General features: G+C 47.5%; 1 protein-coding gene across 3 annotated transcripts; it reads left to right on the top strand.

Moving 5' to 3' along the window:
- Window positions 1–1,540: 1,540 nt before the first annotated feature.
- Window positions 1,541–19,855, top strand: CHST12 (carbohydrate sulfotransferase 12). Of its 3 annotated transcripts, none has more exons than XM_082600462.1 (3): window positions 1,541–1,616; window positions 17,510–17,713; window positions 18,113–19,855. In XM_082600462.1, exon 3 carries the CDS (start codon window positions 18,187–18,189, stop codon window positions 19,453–19,455), a length of 1,269 nt encoding a protein of 422 aa, XP_082456588.1. In that variant the 5' UTR covers window positions 1,541–1,616; window positions 17,510–17,713; window positions 18,113–18,186; the 3' UTR covers window positions 19,456–19,855. The 3 variants fall into 3 exon arrangements, with proteins under 3 accessions (XP_082456588.1, XP_082456590.1, XP_082456589.1); XM_082600463.1 differs by having other exon boundaries at window positions 1,556–1,616; window positions 17,453–17,713; XM_082600464.1 differs by lacking the exon at window positions 17,510–17,713 and having other exon boundaries at window positions 1,543–1,616.
- Window positions 19,856–20,766: the final 911 nt, after the last annotated feature.

The raw sequence follows: 20,766 nt of genomic DNA, 5'->3' as shown, positions 1-20,766 counted from the left end.
CCCTTTTAAAGGGAACACTTCAGTGGCATTTAGTACGTTCGTGCTGTTGTGCAACCACCAACTCTATCTGGTTCTAAAACGTTCCATCACCCCAAAAGGGGGCCTGGCCCCATGGTGAACTTGGTCTGCCTCCCTTCTCCCCACTCCCAGGGAAGGGTGGTATTTATCTCAGCTTCCGGTCTAGTCAGCTGAGACCCTCACCCGGCTTCCTGACCTGGAGTCCTGGCACACACCCAGACAACCTTGGTGCTCCGTTCACGTTCCCAAGAAGGCTTCTGCAGTGTGAGATTCTGGCTTCGGGGCACCTGAACATCTACTGAAGTCAAAGAAACCTTTACCAACACCCCCAGGGGCTGGGCCTGGGGAATTCACGGGGAAATTCATTACAATTCACAACATGCTTTATCCTGGCAAAGGGTCTCAGAAGTCTGGCTGCGATTAAACATTTAAAACTTTAGTTCCTGTGCCGTGCTCTTATTTGACCAGAGAACCCTTTCATCTTATGAAGGGGGCACCCAGAACCTTCTCTGCAGGCCCCCATTTCAGGGGATACGTTGGGAATTGCTGGCCTAGTGGAAACATTAATTGAGCGCCTCTGAATGCAGTCCTCTGGGTAAAGGAGTTCATCTTCATTATGCACCACTTCTTCATAATTAGCAAAATCTTGGCTGGAGGAAATTACATTTTAAAAGTCTTTTTTTAATGGAGGTATAATTTATATATAAGCAAAATGCATCCTTTTGAGTGTAGAGTTTGCGGAGTTTTGACAAACATATACAGTCAGGTAACCACCACCAACACCACAATCAAGATACAGAACAGTTCAGTCACAACTGAAATTTCCTCATGGCCCTTGTTAGCTTCCCCTCAGAAGGCAGCCCACCCCCACTGGGAGGAACCATGAACAACTTCACTGACAGAAAACGTTCTGTGGACAAACAGTGGAAACGGCTGCACAAAATGTGAATGTACTTAATGCCCCTCGGCACACTTAAAAATGGTTAAGATGGCAATATGTTATGGGTATTTTACCACAATTTAAAATATCAGTAAGAACCACGATGGGAGCGCTGACGATGCATCAGGCATCTTGCTCAGCGCTTTATACGCACCCTCTCATCTCGTGTCACTAGCTCCCTGCAGGCTGAAGTCACGACCCTACTGATGGACAACCTCAGAGAGGTTCAGTCACTTGCCCAAGGCCACACAGGGCCCGGCAGCAGGATCCTCAGCAGGCAGTCGGTGCTCGCAAACGGGTCCTGTAGACAGCAGGTGCTGCCTAAGGGATGGCCCGCCGGGCCCGAAAGGCTGCAACGCCTCGCTGGCCTCGGGCGCCGGGCAGCACAGGATTGGCCGCTGGGAGGGGGCGGGGCTCCCCGGGGCCGGGGGCGGGGCCGCTCCCGGCCGTAAATACGGCGCCACATGGCACTGGCTGGGGAGGCCCGGGGCGGTGCGGAGGGCGCAGGCGCACTGAGGGGGTGATCCTCGGCCTCCGTGGCCTCTCCGTGGGCCGCGATTTCTCGCGAGAAGAGGGGCGGGGGGCGGGGCCGGTGGAGGGGCGGCCTCGAGAGGGTCCTCCGTTCCCGAGGCGGTGGAGGCGCGAGCGGCGGCGCGAGGTGAGGTGAGGGGAGGTGAGGCGAGGGGCGCGTGAGGTGAGGCGAGGGACGCGGGGCGAGATGAGGGGCGCGCGGTGAGGTGAGGTGAGGTGAGGGGCGCGGGGCGGGGGTCCCGGCGGCGCGGCGGGTCCTGCCCCCTCAGCCGCCTGGGCGGGTCCGGCGCGGCTCCGGGCCGAGTCCCCGCGCCGTCGCTGTGTGACCTTGGCCGAGCTCGCACCGTCTCTGAGCCCCGGTCCTGTGGGGATGAGGGAGACCCGGACGGGGCGTGGGGCGCCCGGCGCGCCGCCCATCCGCGATGGGGCTCGCGGCTGTGGTCAGCTGCCGCCGTCGGGGCTGGTCCCCGCCCGTTTCTGGCCGCCCGGCATCTGCCCTGCAGGGGGGGCGGCGGCGGGGGGGGATCCTCCTTGCGCGCTTGTCAGCTTCCCCCTTGCTGGTCGGGAGTGTGGAGGGAGGAGCAGGCGCGCGGGGTTCCAGGGAGCCCTTGGGGGGTCTCCGTGCGCGGGGACCGAGAGTGGACGCCCGGGCGCACGGGTCCCTCCACCAGCCTCGTGCAGGGGGGGAGCCCCCGCCCCGGTGCCCTGGTTTGCCCGAGGCCGTGGGCACTTCCCCGTCCCGTTGACCGCGGACCTGTGACTGCAGACCCGGCGGATGCGGGCGCGTCCTGGAAGAGTACCACTCAGATGACCCTTTGCTCCAGAAGCAGCGAAAGGAAGCCATGTATTAGTCGCTAACAGTAGGACTTATATCTTCCATTTGGGCTCCTAGCCACCAAGACATGTCCCGCAAGCCGTTGGCTGGAGCCGAGGTTCCGTTGGCGCGGAGCACAACAAGCCGTAGTGTTCCCGTGATTATTGAATTATTTATGTTATAATTCGACGCCAGAGAGACTCAGGAGACCCGGGATGAATGACAATGTGGGTTGGGGGCAGAGCGGATGCAAGCGCATCTTTAAGGGTACTGTCCCCACACGTGTGGGTCCGGGCAGGGGGCAGCTGGGAAACAGCTCAGCTGATCCTCACCTGCCCCCAAACCAGGACACAGTTTAGCCCTTCTCTGTGAACACCTGGCTTTGGGAAGGTGACTCAGGGCCGGTGTCAGTGTGAAAAAGGAAATACTAGGAAAACTTTTTTTTTTTTTTTTAGTGGTTTGAGAGGCGGCAATTTTATTTATTTATTTGTCTGCCTTGGGCCTTCGTTACTGCGTGCGGGCTTAGTCTAGTTGCAGCGAGCACTCTTCACTGCGGTGCGCGGGCTTCTCATTGCGGTGGCTTCTCTAGTTGTGGAGCACGGGCTCTAGGCGTGCGGGCTTCAGTAGTTGTGGTGCGTGGGCTTCAGTAGTTGTGGCGCATGGGCTTCAGTAGTTGTGGTGCGTGGGCTTCAGTAGTTGCGGCACGTGGGCTCAGTAGTCGTGGCTCGCGGGCTCTAGAGCACAGGCTCAGTAGCTGTGGCACACGGGCTTAGTTGCTCCGCAGCATGTGGGATCTTCCCCGACCAGGGCTCGAACCTGTGTCCCCTGCATTGGCCGGAGGCTTCTTAACCACTGCGCCACCAGGGAAGTCCGGGAAAACTTTAAAAAACTGAAGTATAATTGATTAGCGTTGTATAAGTTTAAGATGTGCAAAGTGTTGATTTGATACACGTATATTGCAACATGATTACCTCCAAAGTGTCAGCTGACACCAAGGAAAGTGTTACCTGAACGTAGCACTACTGAGAACTTAGAGCATGCCTGCATGGACATGCATGGATGTTTATTTTTCTTGCCAGATGGTTTATAAGACTTTGGGCTATTATTTTCAGGCCAGTGTGCACCTACTTCATTATCTGAGCAAACATTGAGCCTCTCATCCTTTGTAAGATGCCACGTTGGGCTAGATGCTGGTAATATGATTAACCTGACTGTAATACCATGTGATTAGTGCTGTCATCGAGGTGTTTACACAGTGTGAAGAAAGAGGGAGCAGCTAAACTTGTTTCTTGGTGTTGTGGACGTTTCCCATGGTGGAGATGACGTAGGAGCTGGACCTTGAGAGACGAGTGCAGTTTGGGGAGAACATTCCACGTGGAGGCAGCAGGGTATGTGGCGGCGTGGAAGTGACTGGGGCGCGTGGGGGGAGGGAGCAGTGAGTCCCTGTGTTCATTGTGGGATGGGGTTTGAGGACTGAAATGGAGGCGAAGACCAGAAAGAGGTTTCTGACCAAAGGGCCTCGAATGCTGTGCCGGGGAGTTTGGAATTTTATCCTTTTGGTGAGGAGTAGTCAGGGTTTTGGGTGGGATGTGAGAGATGCGATTTAGAAGAGCAACACTAGTGAGAACAGAGGATAGATCCAGGGTGTCAGGAGATGGAGACTGAGTTGGGTACATTTGAAGAGGGCGTGGGTCAGGACAGTGGCTGAGAGTTGAGAAGGGCGTCAGCTTGAAACAAGCAGGAGACTCCACAGTGCGATGGCACCCTGTGGGATGTGGTGAAAGGGAAAGGAAAAAGGCAAAAGTAACCAAGGTTTCTCACTTGGGTGCTGAGGACGGGGCTGGTACCTGAGATAAGGAATACTGGAAGAGGTTTGGAGAAGGAAGAGGCTAAAATGCACGTGATTTTTAGACTTGTAGAATTTGCAGTATCTGGGGGCCATCCCGGATGAGATGTGCTCTTGGAGAGAAAGAATGTGTCCGGGGATGGAATCCTGGGGAATCCAGCCTGAAAGGGATAGATGGCAGAAGAGAAGCATGTTGGATGGCTGGCAGTGGGGATGCAGTTTACTGTCATTACCATACAGTCACCAAGGCTAGTGGGTGATTCCATTCTAGAAGGGTCTCAAGGCTGAAGTGCCATTGCTGGATAAGAGACTGGTTATTGATAATACTGAAACAAATGCTGCTAGTTTATAATTTTTTTTAAACTTACATCTTTAGTTTCAAGTTTTAGATTGTTTCTTTATGTTTTTCTTCAGAAAGTAGTGGTTAGTTTCACGCTTACTTAGTGGGTCTGTGGCTGCAGCCAGGGCTGATGGTTCTCCAGTCATTTGCCAACACATGTGCTTAATGATAACTGACTCAGTAACTCAATACTTCCTGTAGTTAACCAAGGTGGTGGTTTCTGTAACTGTTTAGAGAATTTTAAAAGTATTTCAGAGAGGAATAGGAAGCCCCGGGTGCAGCTGAGTGGGGCAGAGGGGCTGGACTGCTGTACTAAACCCAAGAGGATGAAGCGAATGGAGCCTGCTTGGCTCCCAGAACATTCTCAGTTGGTACTTTTCCTTCCAGACAGGAGAATGGGAGAGTCTTTGGGGAAAGTGAGTAGTCTGAGAAAGGACCTAAAAATAGTGACATCAGGGGGTCTACAGTAAGGAGGCCCAGTTGGATCACTCACTAATGAAGCTCATAATTAATAACCCCTTTCTAGGGTCCAGAGCTTCCAGTTCTTTTAATCCCCGACCCCTTAAATAGGAATAGATAACCAAAGACAAGTGAAGAAACCTCTGATTTGGAAGATAGAGATCATAACACACACTTGGAAGCAATAGAGAGTGTGCAGGAAGCACACTTAAAAAGCATACTGTCACTGATACACACATGGAGATAGAAAATATTGCATGCAAGAGACAAGAACAGGATGCTCTTTTATTTTTTTAAAGGAGCATTCAGAAATCCAAAAAGATAACTCATGGATATAAAAAATACAGTGGAAGAAATAAAAAACTCAGTAGATGAAAACGTTGAGAACTCAGGAAATAGAACAGAAAAACAAAGAGATGGAAAATGAGAGAAAAAAGAAAATTAAAACATCAGATTAGGCAATTGACAGCTGAATAATAACAGTTTCAGCAAGAAATAAAATGGGATAAAATCATCCACAAAATGATAAGGGAAATCCTAGAACCAAAATTTTCTGCATTGAAGGGGCCCACTGAGTGACCGGCACCATGGATGAAAATGCAGGTATCCTTCACTCACCTGTCTGTTCAGTTCCCAATTTGGATATTCAGAGTGTGGGGAGCAAGTTTGTATAGGGAGGGATACCGAGTTTCTGACAGTGACTAGTAAGAGTTTGGGAGGCAGGTTTATTTGGAAGTGCATCTGAAGCTGTTTCAGAATTTGCATAGTGAGAGTTCGCATGGAGAGAGAGAGACGTGCACACTCACTCCAAGACACGTTGTTGTGAAATTTCAGAACTCTGGACAAAGAAGATCACGCTAACTTCTGAGAAGGAATAAAGACAGGCCGCCAACAGGTCATCACGGGATGAAGCAGAATGGCTCCAAACCCATCTATAGGAACATTGGAAGCTGGGAGACAAGAGAGCATTACTTTCAAAATTCTGAAGGAAAATATCTTCCACCTTGAATTCTAAACTCAGGCAAAGGAGGATATAATAAAAGATATTTTCACAAATGCTCCAAAGATTTGTCTCATGTATTTTAAAGAAGTGACTGGCAGGCATACTCTCCCAAAATGAGGTGGTGAATCTGGAAAGACAGGCTAGAGGAGACAGGGTTAGCCTCAGAGGAGAGGTGAAAAGAATCTGCTGGATGAGATGGAGAGGCTAGGATGCCAGCCAGGCCAGGCACCAGGCATGAGAGCAGGTATCTTGTGATCTGAGTCTTGAAGTTTCCTCAAAGAGATTTTTTGGGGAATGTGAAATTGATGGGGCACCTGATGCTCTGGAACATCTGGAGAGGAGATTTAGACAGTTGGCAGAGTTGGGGCTGTATTGGTGATTAAGTACATAGAAAGCAGAGCAAGCAAAAACACAAGACTGTTAACTAGTTCCAGGGAAAATAAGCCGTTGTGCAGGAAAGAAAGATAATTACGGTGTACTGCAAGGCTCAGCTGTGAATAGCCTTTGTGCAATGATAATAATTTATGGAAACATCGAATATTGCTCTAATTAAAATGATGATATGCCTGTCTGGAGGAGGCGTGGAGATGAGAAGGGCATGGTTGTTTGGCGGGCCCAGGGGAAGAAAGAGAGACTACCTTTCTGCCAGCTGCCTGCCACTGTTTGGGGAAGTCGGTAGATGATGCTCAAGCTGAACCATCGGTTATCGCCCAGGGCTATTGCTTAGAGGTAGGTGGTGACACCAAAAGATTCAGCTGATAAGAATGAGAGAGAAAGATGGAGGTGGGTAATGAGAAAGAAAGGGACTGGGGACTGTGTGTGTAGTAAACTCCTGGGACAATTTAATCCTTTAGCATAATGTTGATCAAAATAGAGGCAAAGCAGTAAGCTTCCAACTCTGATGAAAGAAGAGGCCGGACTCCTGCCTGCTTTGTGTGCAGCTCGGTCACTCACCAGCCTGTCTTTCTTGTCAGGGAGAGTTTACTTGTTCTTATTTCCTCTCCATGATTGTCATTGTTCTCTGTATCCTGTCTCTTGCCTGTGGTCACATATCGGAGATTTGGTGCTTTCTTTAGCTTTTTTCTTTTCTTTTAACTTGTTATAAAGGAATTGTAAAACATATCCAAAAGTAGAGATAATAGGGACTTCTCTGGTGGTGCAGTGGTTAAGAATCCACCTGCCGGGCTTCCCTGGTGGCGCAGAGGTTGGGAGTCCGCCTGCTGATGCAGGGGACGCGGGTTCGTGCCCCGGTCTGGGAGGGTCCCGGGTGCCGCGGAGCAGCTGGGCCCGTGAGCCATGGCCGCTGGGCCTGCGCGCCCGGAGCCTGTGCTCCGCGGCGGGAGAGGCCACGGCAGTGAGAGGCCCGCGTACCGCAATATAAAAAAATCCCACATGCCACGGAGCAGCTAAGCCCGTGCGCCACAGCTACTGAGCCTGCGCTCTAGAGCCAGAGAACCACAGCTACTGAAGCCTGCGCGCCTAGAGCCTGTGCTCCGCAACGAGAGAAGCCACCGCACTGAGAAGCCCGCGCACCGCGACAAAGAGTAGCCCCTGCTTGCCGCAACTAGAGAAAACCTGCGCACAGCAACAAAGACCCAACACAACCAAAAATAAATAAATAAATAATATATTTTAAAAGTAGAGATAATAGTTTTATGAACTCTTCTTTACCTGTCACCCAGTTTCAGAAATTATGAAATCAGGGTCAGTCATGTTTATCTTTTTGTTAGCATAACACCTCTTTATTGAGTACCTACTGTACGCCAAGCACTATTCATAGCCTTGAGGCTACAACTATGACAAACTTTGAAGGGTCAAGTACCTCCCTTCTAAAGTTTATATTCTAGTACAGATAGACCATAAGCAAATAAGCCAGTGAATATATAATATTGGAGGTAATGACAAATGACATGGAGAAAAAACAGGTACGGAGGATGGGGCATGCAGGGTGGGGAGTGATCAGGGAAGCCCTCACTGATGAGGTGAGCTTCAGCTGTAGATCAGAAGGAGGTGCCAGGTTGAGCCACAGGATTCCCTGGGTGTGTGCAGGCCAGAGAGTGGGAGCCTGGTTGGTGTAGATGATGAACAGCAAGGAGGCCATTGTGGCTAGAGTGGGGCCAGTGACGGGGAGTAAAGGGGATGAGAGTGTGGGATCCCAGTCATATAGGGCTTGTCATGGGCCATTATAAGGACTGGAAATGGGAAGCTGTTGGACTCCAAAGATTGGAGGGTTTTGAGCAGAGCCATGACATGATCTGACTTTTAGCAGAATAACCATGGCTACTGGGTTTAAAGAGGATAGTATGGGCAGGAGAGTGGAGGCGGGAGAACAAGTTGGACGCTGTTGCAGGAACGTAGGTGAGAGCTGGTGGTGGCCTGGGGGGCGGGGTGCACAGAGGAGGTAGGGCAGTAGAGGGGTTAGGGTCTGCATATATTTGAAGGTAAAGCCCTAATCAGGTTCTTAAGCTAATCATAGTGAAATTTATTATCTATTTTCCCTTGAAATAATTTCTTTGAATTGACTTAACTCTGGGAAATGAGTTATTTGGATTCCGGAGTCAAATACCATGCAACAAATATTTGAGTGTTGCGAGGAATATAGAAGATATAGTAGACATGATGCCTGTCTCCTAAGAACTTGAAATCTAGTTTGGGAATATGGGACTGGTGTGCCTACACTAATACCCTGCCTGCTTGTGAAGTACCGATGGGGCTTAGAGACCAGGGACGAAGACACCGATGTGAGCAGATAGCCAAGTGTGCTGTGGGCCACCTCTGTGGGAAGTTACTTTATTTCAGAGGCCAAGTGTGGGCTCAGTTTTCATTCCGGTCTTCTGGGATGGACATCAACCTTCATTCTCCTCAGTGTGCCCATTTAGTACTTTTTTTATTTGGATACACTGTCAGATTTAGTTCTCAGTGATAACCGAGTACAAGTGAAGTAATTTCATAAGCAAATAAACCCCCAGTGCTAATGGCACGGAAGTGAAAATATACCGTACAGCGGGGGTTTTAATCCAACATGGGCTGGGCCATACAGGGTGCAGAGAGTAAATGTTCAGACCACTAACAAACTTTCCAAATTTCTGTTGACTACAGTGATGAGACCCTCAGTGAATTATTTGCCTTTGCAAAGCTGGAAAAGAAGTAGGTAGTTTCTGGTCTCTTTGCCAGTAGCATAAATGAATAAAACTTGAAACATTCTTGGACTTCTTAGTGAAGGTCATGTCACTTGATTTAATGCTCAGAAGTTGGTTATTTGGACAAGGAAAAGCAAATTTTCTCAGAAATAAAGGTAATAAAAATTTGAGTGTCTAGAAAAACCAACCAATTCTGCATTAAATATTTACTGTAGAGGCTGGTAGACTGTAGTGTTTGGGAAGGTAGGCTCTCAAATCAGTTGTTCAAATGCTAGCTCTGAACAGTTGTAGCTGTGTACACTTGGGTAAGTTGCCTGGCTGTTTTGCCCTAAATTTATCACAATTACTGTGAGGATTAAATAAGTTTAGATATGCAAGGCCTATAACAGCACTTTGGAAAACATATTAGCTATTGTTATTATTATAAAATTAATTGGAATCATAACATTCTTCTTTGCTGATAACTGGCTATTGGTAGAAAGCATGAGTAATAATAAAAATAATGTTATGGGCTTCCCTGGTGGCGCAGTGGTTGAGAGTCCGCCTGCCGATGCAGGGGACACGGGTTCGTGCCCCGATCCCGGAAGATCCCACATGCCGCGGAGCGGCTGGGCCCGCGAGCCATGGCCGCGGAGCCTGTGTGTCCGGAGCCTGTGCTCCGCAACGGGAGAGGCCACAGCAGTGAGAGGCCCGCGTACAGCAAAAAAAAAATAAAATAAAATAAAAAAATAAAAAATAATGTTATATTTATATGATACAAATATTTGAGGGCCAGATGAAACAGAAAGATAAAGAAGGCCAATGGTATAGTCTAAAGAACATGCTTTACTATTTTACAAAACACTTAGCTGATATGTTCTCATTTTCGTCCTCTCAGTAGCTCCGGTTAGCAGAAAGACCTTGACTGTTCTTGTTTTATAGGTGAAGAATTGAAACTCACACTTAAAGAGATATCCCAGGCCACTCAGCAGAGACTGGACTTGGCCTCAGAATTCCTTTCCTTTTCTTCCCGATCTCCAAATGTCTGTGTAGGACTTCAGTGCTGGTGTTTTTATCCTGTGTTGTAGAAATCAGTGACAGCTGGTTAGTTCATAGTGTTTGTGCTGAAGAGAAAAGTTTTAGCTTCTGGTGACTGACTTAATAAGACTGCTCACATATCCTTCCTCTTGAAATCAAATGTATCGAGGTATAATTTACATGCAATAAAATGCACACATTTTAAGTGTAAAGTTCCATGAATGTGCACAGATATATCTACCTGTGTAACTGCCACTACAAACAATATAATAGAACATTTCCATCACCCAGATTTCCTCCTGTCCCTTTGCAGTCTATGATTTCTGTCGCTATTTTTGCCTTTTATAACCTTTGTATAAATGAAATCATGTGGTATGTACTCTTTTGTGTCTGGGTACTTTTGTTTAGTGTAATATCTGCAGGATTCATCCATGTTGTTGCATGTATCGATGTGTGAGTCCGTGGTTCACTCTTTTTTATTGTTGAGTAGTTTTCCACTGAATGAGTACACCACAGCTTGTTTATTCATTTACTGGTTGACGGGCCTCTGGGTTCTTTTCAGTTTGTAGCTATTTTGAGTAAAGCCACAATGAACATTCTTGTACAGATCTTTGTGTGGACAGTTACTTCATTCATGGATATCGTCTTTGATGTTGTATCTAAAAGGCATCACAATACGCAAGGTCATTTAGGTTATCTCCTGTGTTACCTTCTAGGAGTTTTATAGTTTTGCATTTTACATTTAGGTCTATTATCCGTTTTGAGTTAGTTTTTTTGAAGGTCTGTGTCTAGATTCTTTTCTTTTAATTTTTTTTTTTTACACATGATATCCAATTGTTCCAGTACCATTTGTTGCAGAAACAGACTGTCTTTGCTCCCTTGTATTGCCTTTGCTCCTTTGTTAAAAATAAGTTTGACTATATGGGGGTCTATTTCTGAGCTATCTGTTTGGTTCCCGTGATCTACTTCTCCATGCTTTTGCCAATACCACACCATTTTGATTACTGTAGCTTTATGGTAAATCTTGAAGTCGGGCAGCATCAATCTTCCAGCTTTGTTCTTCTCCTTCAGTATTGTGTTGGCTATTCTGGGTCTTTGGCTCCTACATATAAACTTTAGAAACAGTTTGTTGATATCCACAAAATAACTTGCTGGGATTTTGGTTGGGATTAATCTATAGATTAAGTTGGGAAGAACAGGTATCTTGACAATATTGAGTCTTCCTATCCTTTAGCACTTTGAACATGGAATATCTCTTCATTTCCTTAGTTCTTCTGATGATTCCATTCATCAGAATTTTGTAGTTTTCCTCATATAGATCTTGTACATATTTTGTTAGATTTATACTAAGTGTTTTACTTTTGGGGGGTGCTAATAAATGGAATTATGTTTTAATTTCAAATTCCACTTGTTCATTGCTGATATGTAGGAAAGTGGTTGACTTTTGTTTATTAACCTTGTGTCCTGCAAACTTGCTATAATCACTTGAGCCCGTAAAATTTTATAATTGAAAAAGTACTGATAATCTAAGATTTGTATATCATTTTGATGGTCAGTTTGGTCTTTAAATAGAGTCCCTAAGCTTTATTACAGAACATCTACTGTTATGGATCTTAACCTTCCAGGAGGTTAAAAATCTGCTTGATATTTTTTAATACAATCTTTTTGACTTTTTGAAAGTCTCAGCATAAAAAAAAACTAGTCTGTATGCAAAAAAAGTTGACATTAATTTTTTTCATAATAGCCAAAAAAGAGAGCTAACTCCAAATTTCATCAGTTGGTAAATGGATAAACAGATAGTGGTATATCCATATAGTGGGGTACTGCCCAGCAATGACACAAGCAACAACTTGGACAAATCTCAAAAGCATCTTCCTAAGTGAAGGAAGCCAAATACAAGAGGCTACTTCCTGTATAATTCCATTTATGTGACATTCTAGAAAGGGCAGAACTATAGAACAGATTGGTAGCTGCCTGGAGCTGGGTGTTGGGGGAGGATAAGGGAACTATGGGGATGATGAAGATGTTCTGTATCTTAATTATAGTGTACATTTGCCCAGACTCATCAGACTGTACAGTTAAAAAGAGTGCCTTTTATTGTGTATAAATCATACCTCAATAAACCTGACTTAAAAAGGAAAAAAAGCGAGGTGCTAAAGTGATTTAATCAGGAAAGAACCGTCTTTTAAACAAATGGTGCTGGAATAACAGGATATCTCTATGGGAAAAAAATGAATCTCAACCTCTCCCTCTGGAATACTTGTATTGGATAGTGGCTGAAATCCTCTGCATTTTTTTTTTTTTTTTTTTTTTTTTGTGGTATGCGGGCCTCTCACTGCTGTGGTCTCTCCCGTTGCGGAGCACAGGCTCTGGACGCGCAGGCTCAGCGGCCATGGCTCACGGGCCCAGCCGCTCAGCGGCATGTGGGATCTTCCCAGACCGGGGCATGAACCGGTGTACCCTGCATTGGCAGGCGGACTCTCAACCACTGCGCCACCAGGGAATCCCCTCTGCATTTAACATTCCTTTCCACCATGGCAGATACATTAATTTCCATTTATTACCACCCACTGTTTAATTCTCACTGGTTTGATCACTTGTATGTATAATATGTAGTAAATACACACATATACACATACACACAGACACACACACACACACACACAAACCCCAGTCCATATGACAAAATAAATAGTGATATATTAGTGAGGGTTCTCCAAGGAAACAGAACCAGTAAGGTATGTGTGTGTGTATAAAGGGATTTATCATGAGGAACTGGCTCACAGGGTTATGGAAGCTGAGCAGTTCAGACCCAGGAGAGCTGATGGTGTGCTCCAGTCTGAGTCTGAAGGCCTGAGAACCAGGAAGACTGCTGGTGAGAGTTCTAGTACTCGTCCAAGTCTGAAGGCATGAGACCAGTGTCCCAGCTCAAAGGCAGTCAGGTGGAGAGAGGGAATTCTCTCTTCCTCTGCCTTTTTGTTCTATTCAGGCTTTCAACAAATTGGATGAGGCTATCCCACACTGGGGAGGGCCATCTGCTTTACTCAGCCTACCGATTCAAACATTAATCTCCTCCAGAAACACCCTCACAGACATACCCAGAATGTGTGAGCAACTACCTGGGCAGCCATAGCTCAGTCAAGTTGACACGTAAAACTAACCAGCATATACCACCTGACCTTTCTGTACTGTAGTTGTCAGTTCTGCTGTCAAATTTTGGGAAGTGCCCTTATACGTGTCTTAGTATGGGTCTGGCCTTGTGGCCCTCTATTCTAGATATGTCAGGATGACACACATCTGAGTGTGAGGGAGGTCAGCCCTTAGCTTTCTGCTGCACACCACCCCATCTTCCCGCATTCTTGCCTACTATTGGTGTGAAGGCTCCTTGAGACCAGCAGCCTTATGTGGGCGGCCAGCACGGGGTGCTTGCTTCCTGGCGCTGCCAAGTTACCCCTGGCATCATACCCTGCCATGTGTGAGAAGAAATGTTTAACCCCACCTTGAGCTAAGAAACAGCTCTGCCTAGCCACAGTGTTTTGGTTTAAACCCAACCTAATTCTTTCATCAGTAGTGTTTACAAGGGCTTTTGACAAAACCCTTGTAGAAAACCAGCCTCCCAAAGATGAAACTTCTGGACAGACTTTGCTGTCAGTTGTATTGCTGCGGGCAGAAGCCTGAGACTGATATGCAGCAGCCGATCGCAGATCACTTCCTCTGTGAAGGTTCTTCTTGCTCTGCTTCTTCAAAACTTGGGGGGCTTTTTGTTGACTGCGTTTTGAAATAGTGGGAGATTTATGTTCAGAAGCAATGCCCTTATTATTTATTTATTTATTTTTGGTACATGGGCCTCTCACTGCTGTGACCTCTCCCGTCGCGGAGCACAGGCTCCGGACGCGCAGGCTCAGCGGCCATGGCTCGCGGGCCCAGCCGCTCTGCGGCATGTGGGATCCTCCCAGACCGGGGCACGAACCCGTGTCCCCTGCATTGGCAGGCGGACTCTCAACCACTGCGCCACCAGGGAAGCCCAATGCCCTTATTTTTGAATGAAAAATGACTTTATGAGGTCATCGTTGTTCCTTGACATGTTTTTGAAGCAGTCTTCGGTTCTCAGCCTGGCTTTCCCCACTGTGCTGTTCTCACCCCCAGAAGACAAGGAAATGTTACCCAGATTGTCTAGCTTGAGCTGCCCAGGCACCTGGGCCAGAAATTCCTAGATGTCCTACTCCCTTTTAAAAAGTAAAACTTGGTGGTGGTGATGCTGTGTGGTAGTCTTGACTCTATTCTCCACTCTTCCGAGAAACTGGGAATTTGTGCTCCATGAATATTTTAAAGTAGCCACAGTCCTTTCTTCTCAAAGGACTACTCTCACAGGCCATTTAATACTCTCAGACAGTCTTGTTTCCATGCTGTTTTTGTGGCATGTTTGAGGTTAGAAATGACAACACAAAGGACTGCCCTGTTCCTTGATGTTAAAAATGAACCATGGCCTCAGCTTCATCGGTAAACGCTGCCTCAGCTTGGTGTGTAGGCGCTCATCCCCTTGATTTAGAAAGGCCTGGAAGGGGCTGTGACGTGGCAGGACTCCAGGGCAAGACAAGGCTCTTGGGACCAGTCTCCCCACTGAATAACCAGACAGGTTTTTGGCTGTCCCAGGGGAAGACCTGTCTTGCTTTTGTGCAACAGCCCCCCAATTATAAATTTTTAAAACTTTGTTTGCTTAATAAGCAAATTGCAGGTAAAGTCGGCTTGTGGAGCTTTTGCACAAGGTTGTAAGGGTAGCTTGTGGCTTCAGCAGCAGGCTCCAAGTTTAGCCTCTGTTACAGCTCTCTACCATATTTAGCTTTGTTTATTTTTTACACACTGTCCTACATTTTGCCTTACTCATTCAACAGTACCTCTTGGAAATTCCTCCAAGTCCACTGTTACAGCTCTAATTCATTTTTTTCCCTCCAGTTTGTTTTTATTGTGGTAAACTACACGTAACATAAAATTTACCACCTTAACTGTTTTTAAGTGTACAGTTCAGTGACATCAAGCATATTCATATTGTTGTGCAACCGTCACCATCATCCATTTCCAGAACTCATTTTATCTTCCCAAACTGAGACTGTCCCCATTAAACACTAACTCCCCATCCCCCTCCACAGCCCCTGGCCCCCACCTTCTACTTTCTGTCTCTATGAATTTGACTCCTCCAGAGACCTCATATAAGTGGAATCACACAGTATTTGTCCTTTTCTGTGACTGGCTTATTTCACTGAGCATCATGTCTTCAAGGTTCATCTATGTTGTAGCAGGCATCAGAACTTCCTTCCTTTTTAAGGCTGAATAATAATCTATTGTATGGATGGACCACATTTTGTTTATCCATTCACCCATCGATGGGCATGGGTTGCTTCCACCTTTTGGCTACTGTGAGTAATGCTGCTGTGAACATGGGTGTATAAATATCTCTTCAAGACCCTGCTTTCAATTCTTGTGGGTATAGACCCAGAAGTGGAATTGCTGGATCACATGGTAACTTTATGTGGCAATTCTATTTCTGATTTTTTGAGGAACCTCTGTACTATTTACGCAGTGACTGCACCATTTTACATTCCCATTAACAGTGTACAAGGGTTTCACCCTCTTCTCGTCCTCACCAGTACTTGTTATTTTATGGTTTGGGTTTTTTTGTTTTTGTTTTTGTTTTTGTTTTCAGTAGCCATCTTGGTGGGTGTGAGGTGGTGTCTCCTGTGGTCTTGATTTGCATTTTTCTAATGATTAGTGACATTGAGCATCTCTTCATGTGCTGATTGGCCTCAGTTTCTCAACTGTAAGAGGATTATGCTTCACCCCCGCCCCAGATTGTGTGCAGAGGGCCTGCAGTAACATACGTGTGTAAAATGCGCATCTTAGTGCCTGACACACAGTAAGAGGTCAATAAATGGCAGCTGCTATTAAGAAGATATTATCAATATATAGTAATTATCCAAAAAATACTTGACTATGTCTTTTCCTTGCAATTAAATTGAAGTCTTACTAAATTATTAGTAAAGAGAGTCAGAGTTTTTACAAAATGTTGTAGGCACTGGCATTTATTAATGTGCATATACTACTTCTTGGCTGAAACATAAGTCAAAGTATTTAGGTTATCAGGCCAGGTAGTTCTGGTACTTAGCATTATAAGTATGTGGCCGATAGCACGATCCTTGATCTGTGGCTATGCCTGTGTCCACAAGATGTAACTGTGATGCTGCATCATCTCTACTCTGTTTGAGTCTTGATCTTAAAATTGAAAACTGATCTCTTAAATCACTTGACATTTTAAGTTACTTTTTCCCTTTGCTGCTTTCTCAGCCTTTGGCAAACTTTTTTTTTTTTTAATATGGTTTCACCTTCATCTTTATAAACTGTTCGCCCTTGCACATCCTTGAGAAGGGATGGTCTTGAAAACTTCAATGACATGGGTGCTTATGATCTAGTTTTAAAAATAGGCTGTAAAATTGTGTGATCCTAACCATTACCATTAAAAGCGTATTAAAAGCTGTTGCAGTGTTGCTTGTTCTTATTCCACTCACACCTGTGACGCACTCGAAGGGAATGAGCTAAAGTACCAGCAGGAGTTGTGCAAGAGACAGCAAGGTACTTCACCTGTAATCCTGTTTCCCGTTTCATGTTGTTTGTAGTGTGGTTATTACCTTTATAATGTGTAATAATTATATAACAAATATATGACATATAATAAATATCTAGCTGTGTGACTCTAGCACATGGCCGACAGCCCTGAGTGGGTGAGAGGAGGTGTGATCACCACCCCTCAGGGTAGGGGTCACCAGATTTTTCTGCTCTTCCTTTTTCTGTGGGAGCACAGACGAGCTCTTAGGGCTCAGGAAACACGACATGAAGGGGACGATGACCAGAGAACGTACTCTTCTCTGTCAGATGGTCATTTCAGCTCCTTTTGTGTAAAAGCCCACACCACCCTTTGTCTGCTGACCTGTTTACCATAAATATGTATTACTTTTTCCATTTAAAAAAAGTGAATTAAGAGTAAACAACAGCTGCAGAGGTGGATAGAGACTGCACCCAAATTTCTGCCTAATGAACTTTTAGGTTCATTTTATGAAAATGTATTAGATACCAGGTACCTAGTCGAATGTATACGAGGAATATAGACTCAGAAGTGTACACTGGGAGATGTCCCAGAGGGTGCACAATGCGGGACCCTCCCCTAGAACACCCTACGACGTGCTCTGTCTGTCTGTGCCCCGATGCCTGCAGTGATAGAAGTCCTAGTATGGCTTAAAAAACAGCCCATTCTGGGTTTTGGCCCACTTATAATTATTAGTGTTCTTTCCTTAGGCTCGACTCAGTTTCTGAGTTGTATCTTCTGAAGCTGCTCTCTCTCCCACGTGACAGCCCTCCAGATAGCTGAAGCCCCGACACGAATCTCACTTCCAGCCTGCACAGCCCCTCCTCGTACAGGCGCTGTGGACCAGGAGGCTGAGAGCCGGCAGAAGCCTGCACCGCTCACAGCACGCTGCCGGCCTCACACGGGGGCCCGTCTCAAGTGTTTGGTTGGATGACGTGTGCACAGAAGAAGGGGTTTGGGCGGGAGAAGGGGTGAGTTCAGCATTGCACTGAGCTTTAACTTGCTTGTTACCGTGTTTTGTTTCGCTGCGCCTCTCCTTTCATTCTCACACCCACTCTTCACGAGGGTCTGCGTTCCCGCCCGGGGGATGGTCTGGGTCCGGCCTCCCCCTTTCTGTGCGGTGGTAAGAGATCTCCAGTCACCTCTCCGGTCACACTCACCCTCTGGGCCTTCCTGAGCCTCATGGGTCACAGCACCTGGAGAAGCTGAAGCTCCCCATCAGGCAGCCCCCCAAAGTCCACCTCACGGAGGGTGGAGGAGGGAGGGAAAAGCAGGGCCACTGGGTATGAGATGGCAGCAGGCACCATCCTCTCAGGACCGCAGGCTGCGAGAGGACCTTAACCTTTAACTAGGTTTCTGTTGCCTTCCAGCTTCCTCAGAGGGCAGCGTCCCATCTCTACAGGAAGCTGAAGTGAAAGGATCCGGGGAAGAGGCCCCCGCATCCATGGACACAATGACCAAAAGCCGGTTCTTCCGCCTGTGGCTGGTCTTGGGGTCCGTCTTCATGATCCTCCTGATCATCGTGTACTGGGACAACATGGGCCCCGCCCACTTCTACCTGCACACTTCCCTCTCCAGACCTCATATCCTGCAGCCCTTCCCCAGCCCCAAGCCAGGGGACGATAAGTATTTCACCGCCAGCATCGAGGAGATTTTGGAGAAGCTCCTCAGCGCTCATGCGAAGCAGAACATCCTTCTGGGTAAAAAGGTGGGGCAGCCCTCCCTGCTGGCCTCCAGCAAGCCTGTGCTCAGCAACATGGAAGAGAGTGTGAGGGGCTACGACTGGTCCAGCCACGACGCCCAGCAGAGCCCGGACCCGGACAGGCGGCAGGCCGAACGGAGGAGCGTGCTGAGGGGGTTCTGTGCCAACGCCAGCTTTGTGTTCCCCACCAAGGAGCGCTCTTTCGATGACATTCCCAACTACGAGCTGAACCACCTCATCGTGGACGACCGCCACGGGGTCATCTACTGCTATGTGCCCAAGGTGGCCTGCACCAACTGGAAGCGCGTGATGATCGTCCTGAGCCAGAGCCTCTCGGACCAGGGCACGCCCTACCGTGACCCCCTGGACATCCCCCGGGAGTACGTCCACAACTCCAGCACCCACCTGACTTTCAACAAGTTTTGGCGCCGCTATGGGAAGTTCTCCCGCCACCTCATGAAGGTTAAGCTAAAAAAGTACACCAAGTTCCTGTTCGTGCGGGACCCCTTCGTCCGCCTCATCTCGGCCTTCCGCAGCAAGTTCGAGCTGGAGAACGAGGAGTTCTACCAGAAGTTCGCCATCCCCATGCTGAAGATGTACTCCAACCACACCAGCCTGCCCAAGTCGGTCAGCGAGGCCTTCAGTGCAGGCCTCAGGGTGTCCTTCGCCAACTTCATCCAGTACCTGCTGGACCCTCACACCGAGAAGCTGGCGCCCTTCAACGAGCACTGGAGGCAGGTGCACCGCCTCTGCCACCCCTGCCAGATAGACTACGACTTCGTGGGGAAACTGGAGACCCTGGACCAGGATGCCCCCCAGCTGCTCCGGCTTCTCAAGGTGGACAAGCTGCTCCAGTTCCCCCCGAGCTACCGGAACAGAACTGCCAGCAGCTGGGAGGAAGGCTGGTTTGCCAAAATTCCCCTGGCCTGGAGGCAGCAGCTTTACAAACTCTACGAAGCAGATTTTGTCCTCTTTGGCTACCCCAAGCCTGAAAATCTACTTAGAGACTGAAGGCGTTAGGGGAAAACCCTGAACACCAAAAAAAAAAAAGTGCATGTGTTGTTACTTTAAACCTGAATGAAGGTCCTGTGGTGCCGCGACCATCTCCCGGAGGATGGAGCAATGCGTTGCCGCATATATTTTTATATGGCTTTGTTTCTCTCCTGGTGTGACGCGTCGCAGAATTCCACAGTGCTCCTGTTGGCGAGTCAGCTGGAAACACCTGGAATTGACCACACCCACACTCTAGTTTGTCAAATACCCTTCGAGTTTGCAGTCTAGACTTGCTGTCTACTCCCTCCCTATATTCACTGAGTACTGTGTTAATACTGTTTTTTAAGATTAATATATTTCAGATATTTAATATGAAACGTGGAGAAGGAAATGGTGGAGTAAAAAGTTACCTCTGCTCCTTCTGCCTGCGCTTGTGGTTATTTCGTTGGAGCGACAGATGCTCATTAAGGGGCTCCAAGCGACATAATGGCTGACGCTTAGGCCTCAGAGTCTTGATTTCAGGAAGGGAGGGTTCATGGTTGTCTTCAGCAAAAAGGAGGATCTTGAATTTGAGATCAGGCGTTACTGTGTTTGTGCAGGGGTAGCAGACAAATCCTTCAAAAGTGAAAGCTCTCTTATTAGGTGATACATGTGAAAAGGGAAGGCTGTTAATAAGGGTTTCATACTTGAGATCATATCAAAGGTAAATCGTACATCCAGGTCACTGTCACAGAGGCTGGATTTTAACTCCAGCTGCCTCCTTTAATTTGTCAGTCACGGACGTAAGGATTTGCAGTAGCAGGGGCGGTGTGGTAGGAGTTTATCCCTAGAGTGCGTCCCCAGCATCAGCAGGCCGAGGCTCATGTGGGAGTCTCATTGCCAAGCTGGCTGGTTCGATTCAGCTTCAGGGACGTTCCCTCGAGGACGTGACTGACACAGGGATCTTCATGTTCGGTGGCCCTGCCTTGGTGAAGGTGTCTGCTAGTCCAGGAAGGCTCTGTTTGAACATCTGGTTCACATTCCTTTGCAGGTTTTGCTCTGAACCCGTAATTGGTGAGAAGCGTGCAGTCATCTTGTGGCGTTTGGGCATCACATTCGACTGTGTCTTCTTAATCTGTAGCGTTTGGTCCTAGACGCCCAGTTCCTGAAGAGCTGGCAGAACACGTGGAAGGCCTCCCCCGGGTGTCCTTGGCGGGTGGTGGCCCTGCTTTTCCCAGCTGCGAGGTGGTGCTGTGTGTGGCTGGAGCCCGGGCCTCCGGTGCTCACCTTGCAGCTTGGAGCTGCAAGTATTAGAAACCACCACTTCCTTTGGAAGCTTCCCTTCTTTCC

The sequence above is a fragment of the Mesoplodon mirus genome, assembly GCF_964341445.2.
Source record: "Mesoplodon mirus genome assembly, chromosome: 15".
In the NCBI taxonomy this organism is placed as follows: domain Eukaryota; kingdom Metazoa; phylum Chordata; class Mammalia; order Artiodactyla; family Ziphiidae; genus Mesoplodon; species Mesoplodon mirus.
This window is presented reverse-complemented; position numbering and strand designations above follow the sequence as displayed.

What these genes read in the sequence shown, in the direction of transcription:
- CHST12 (XM_082600462.1), top strand. Translation starts at nt 18,187, where the DNA reads ATGGACACAATGACCAAAAGCCGGTTCTTCCGCCTGTGGCTGGTCTTG.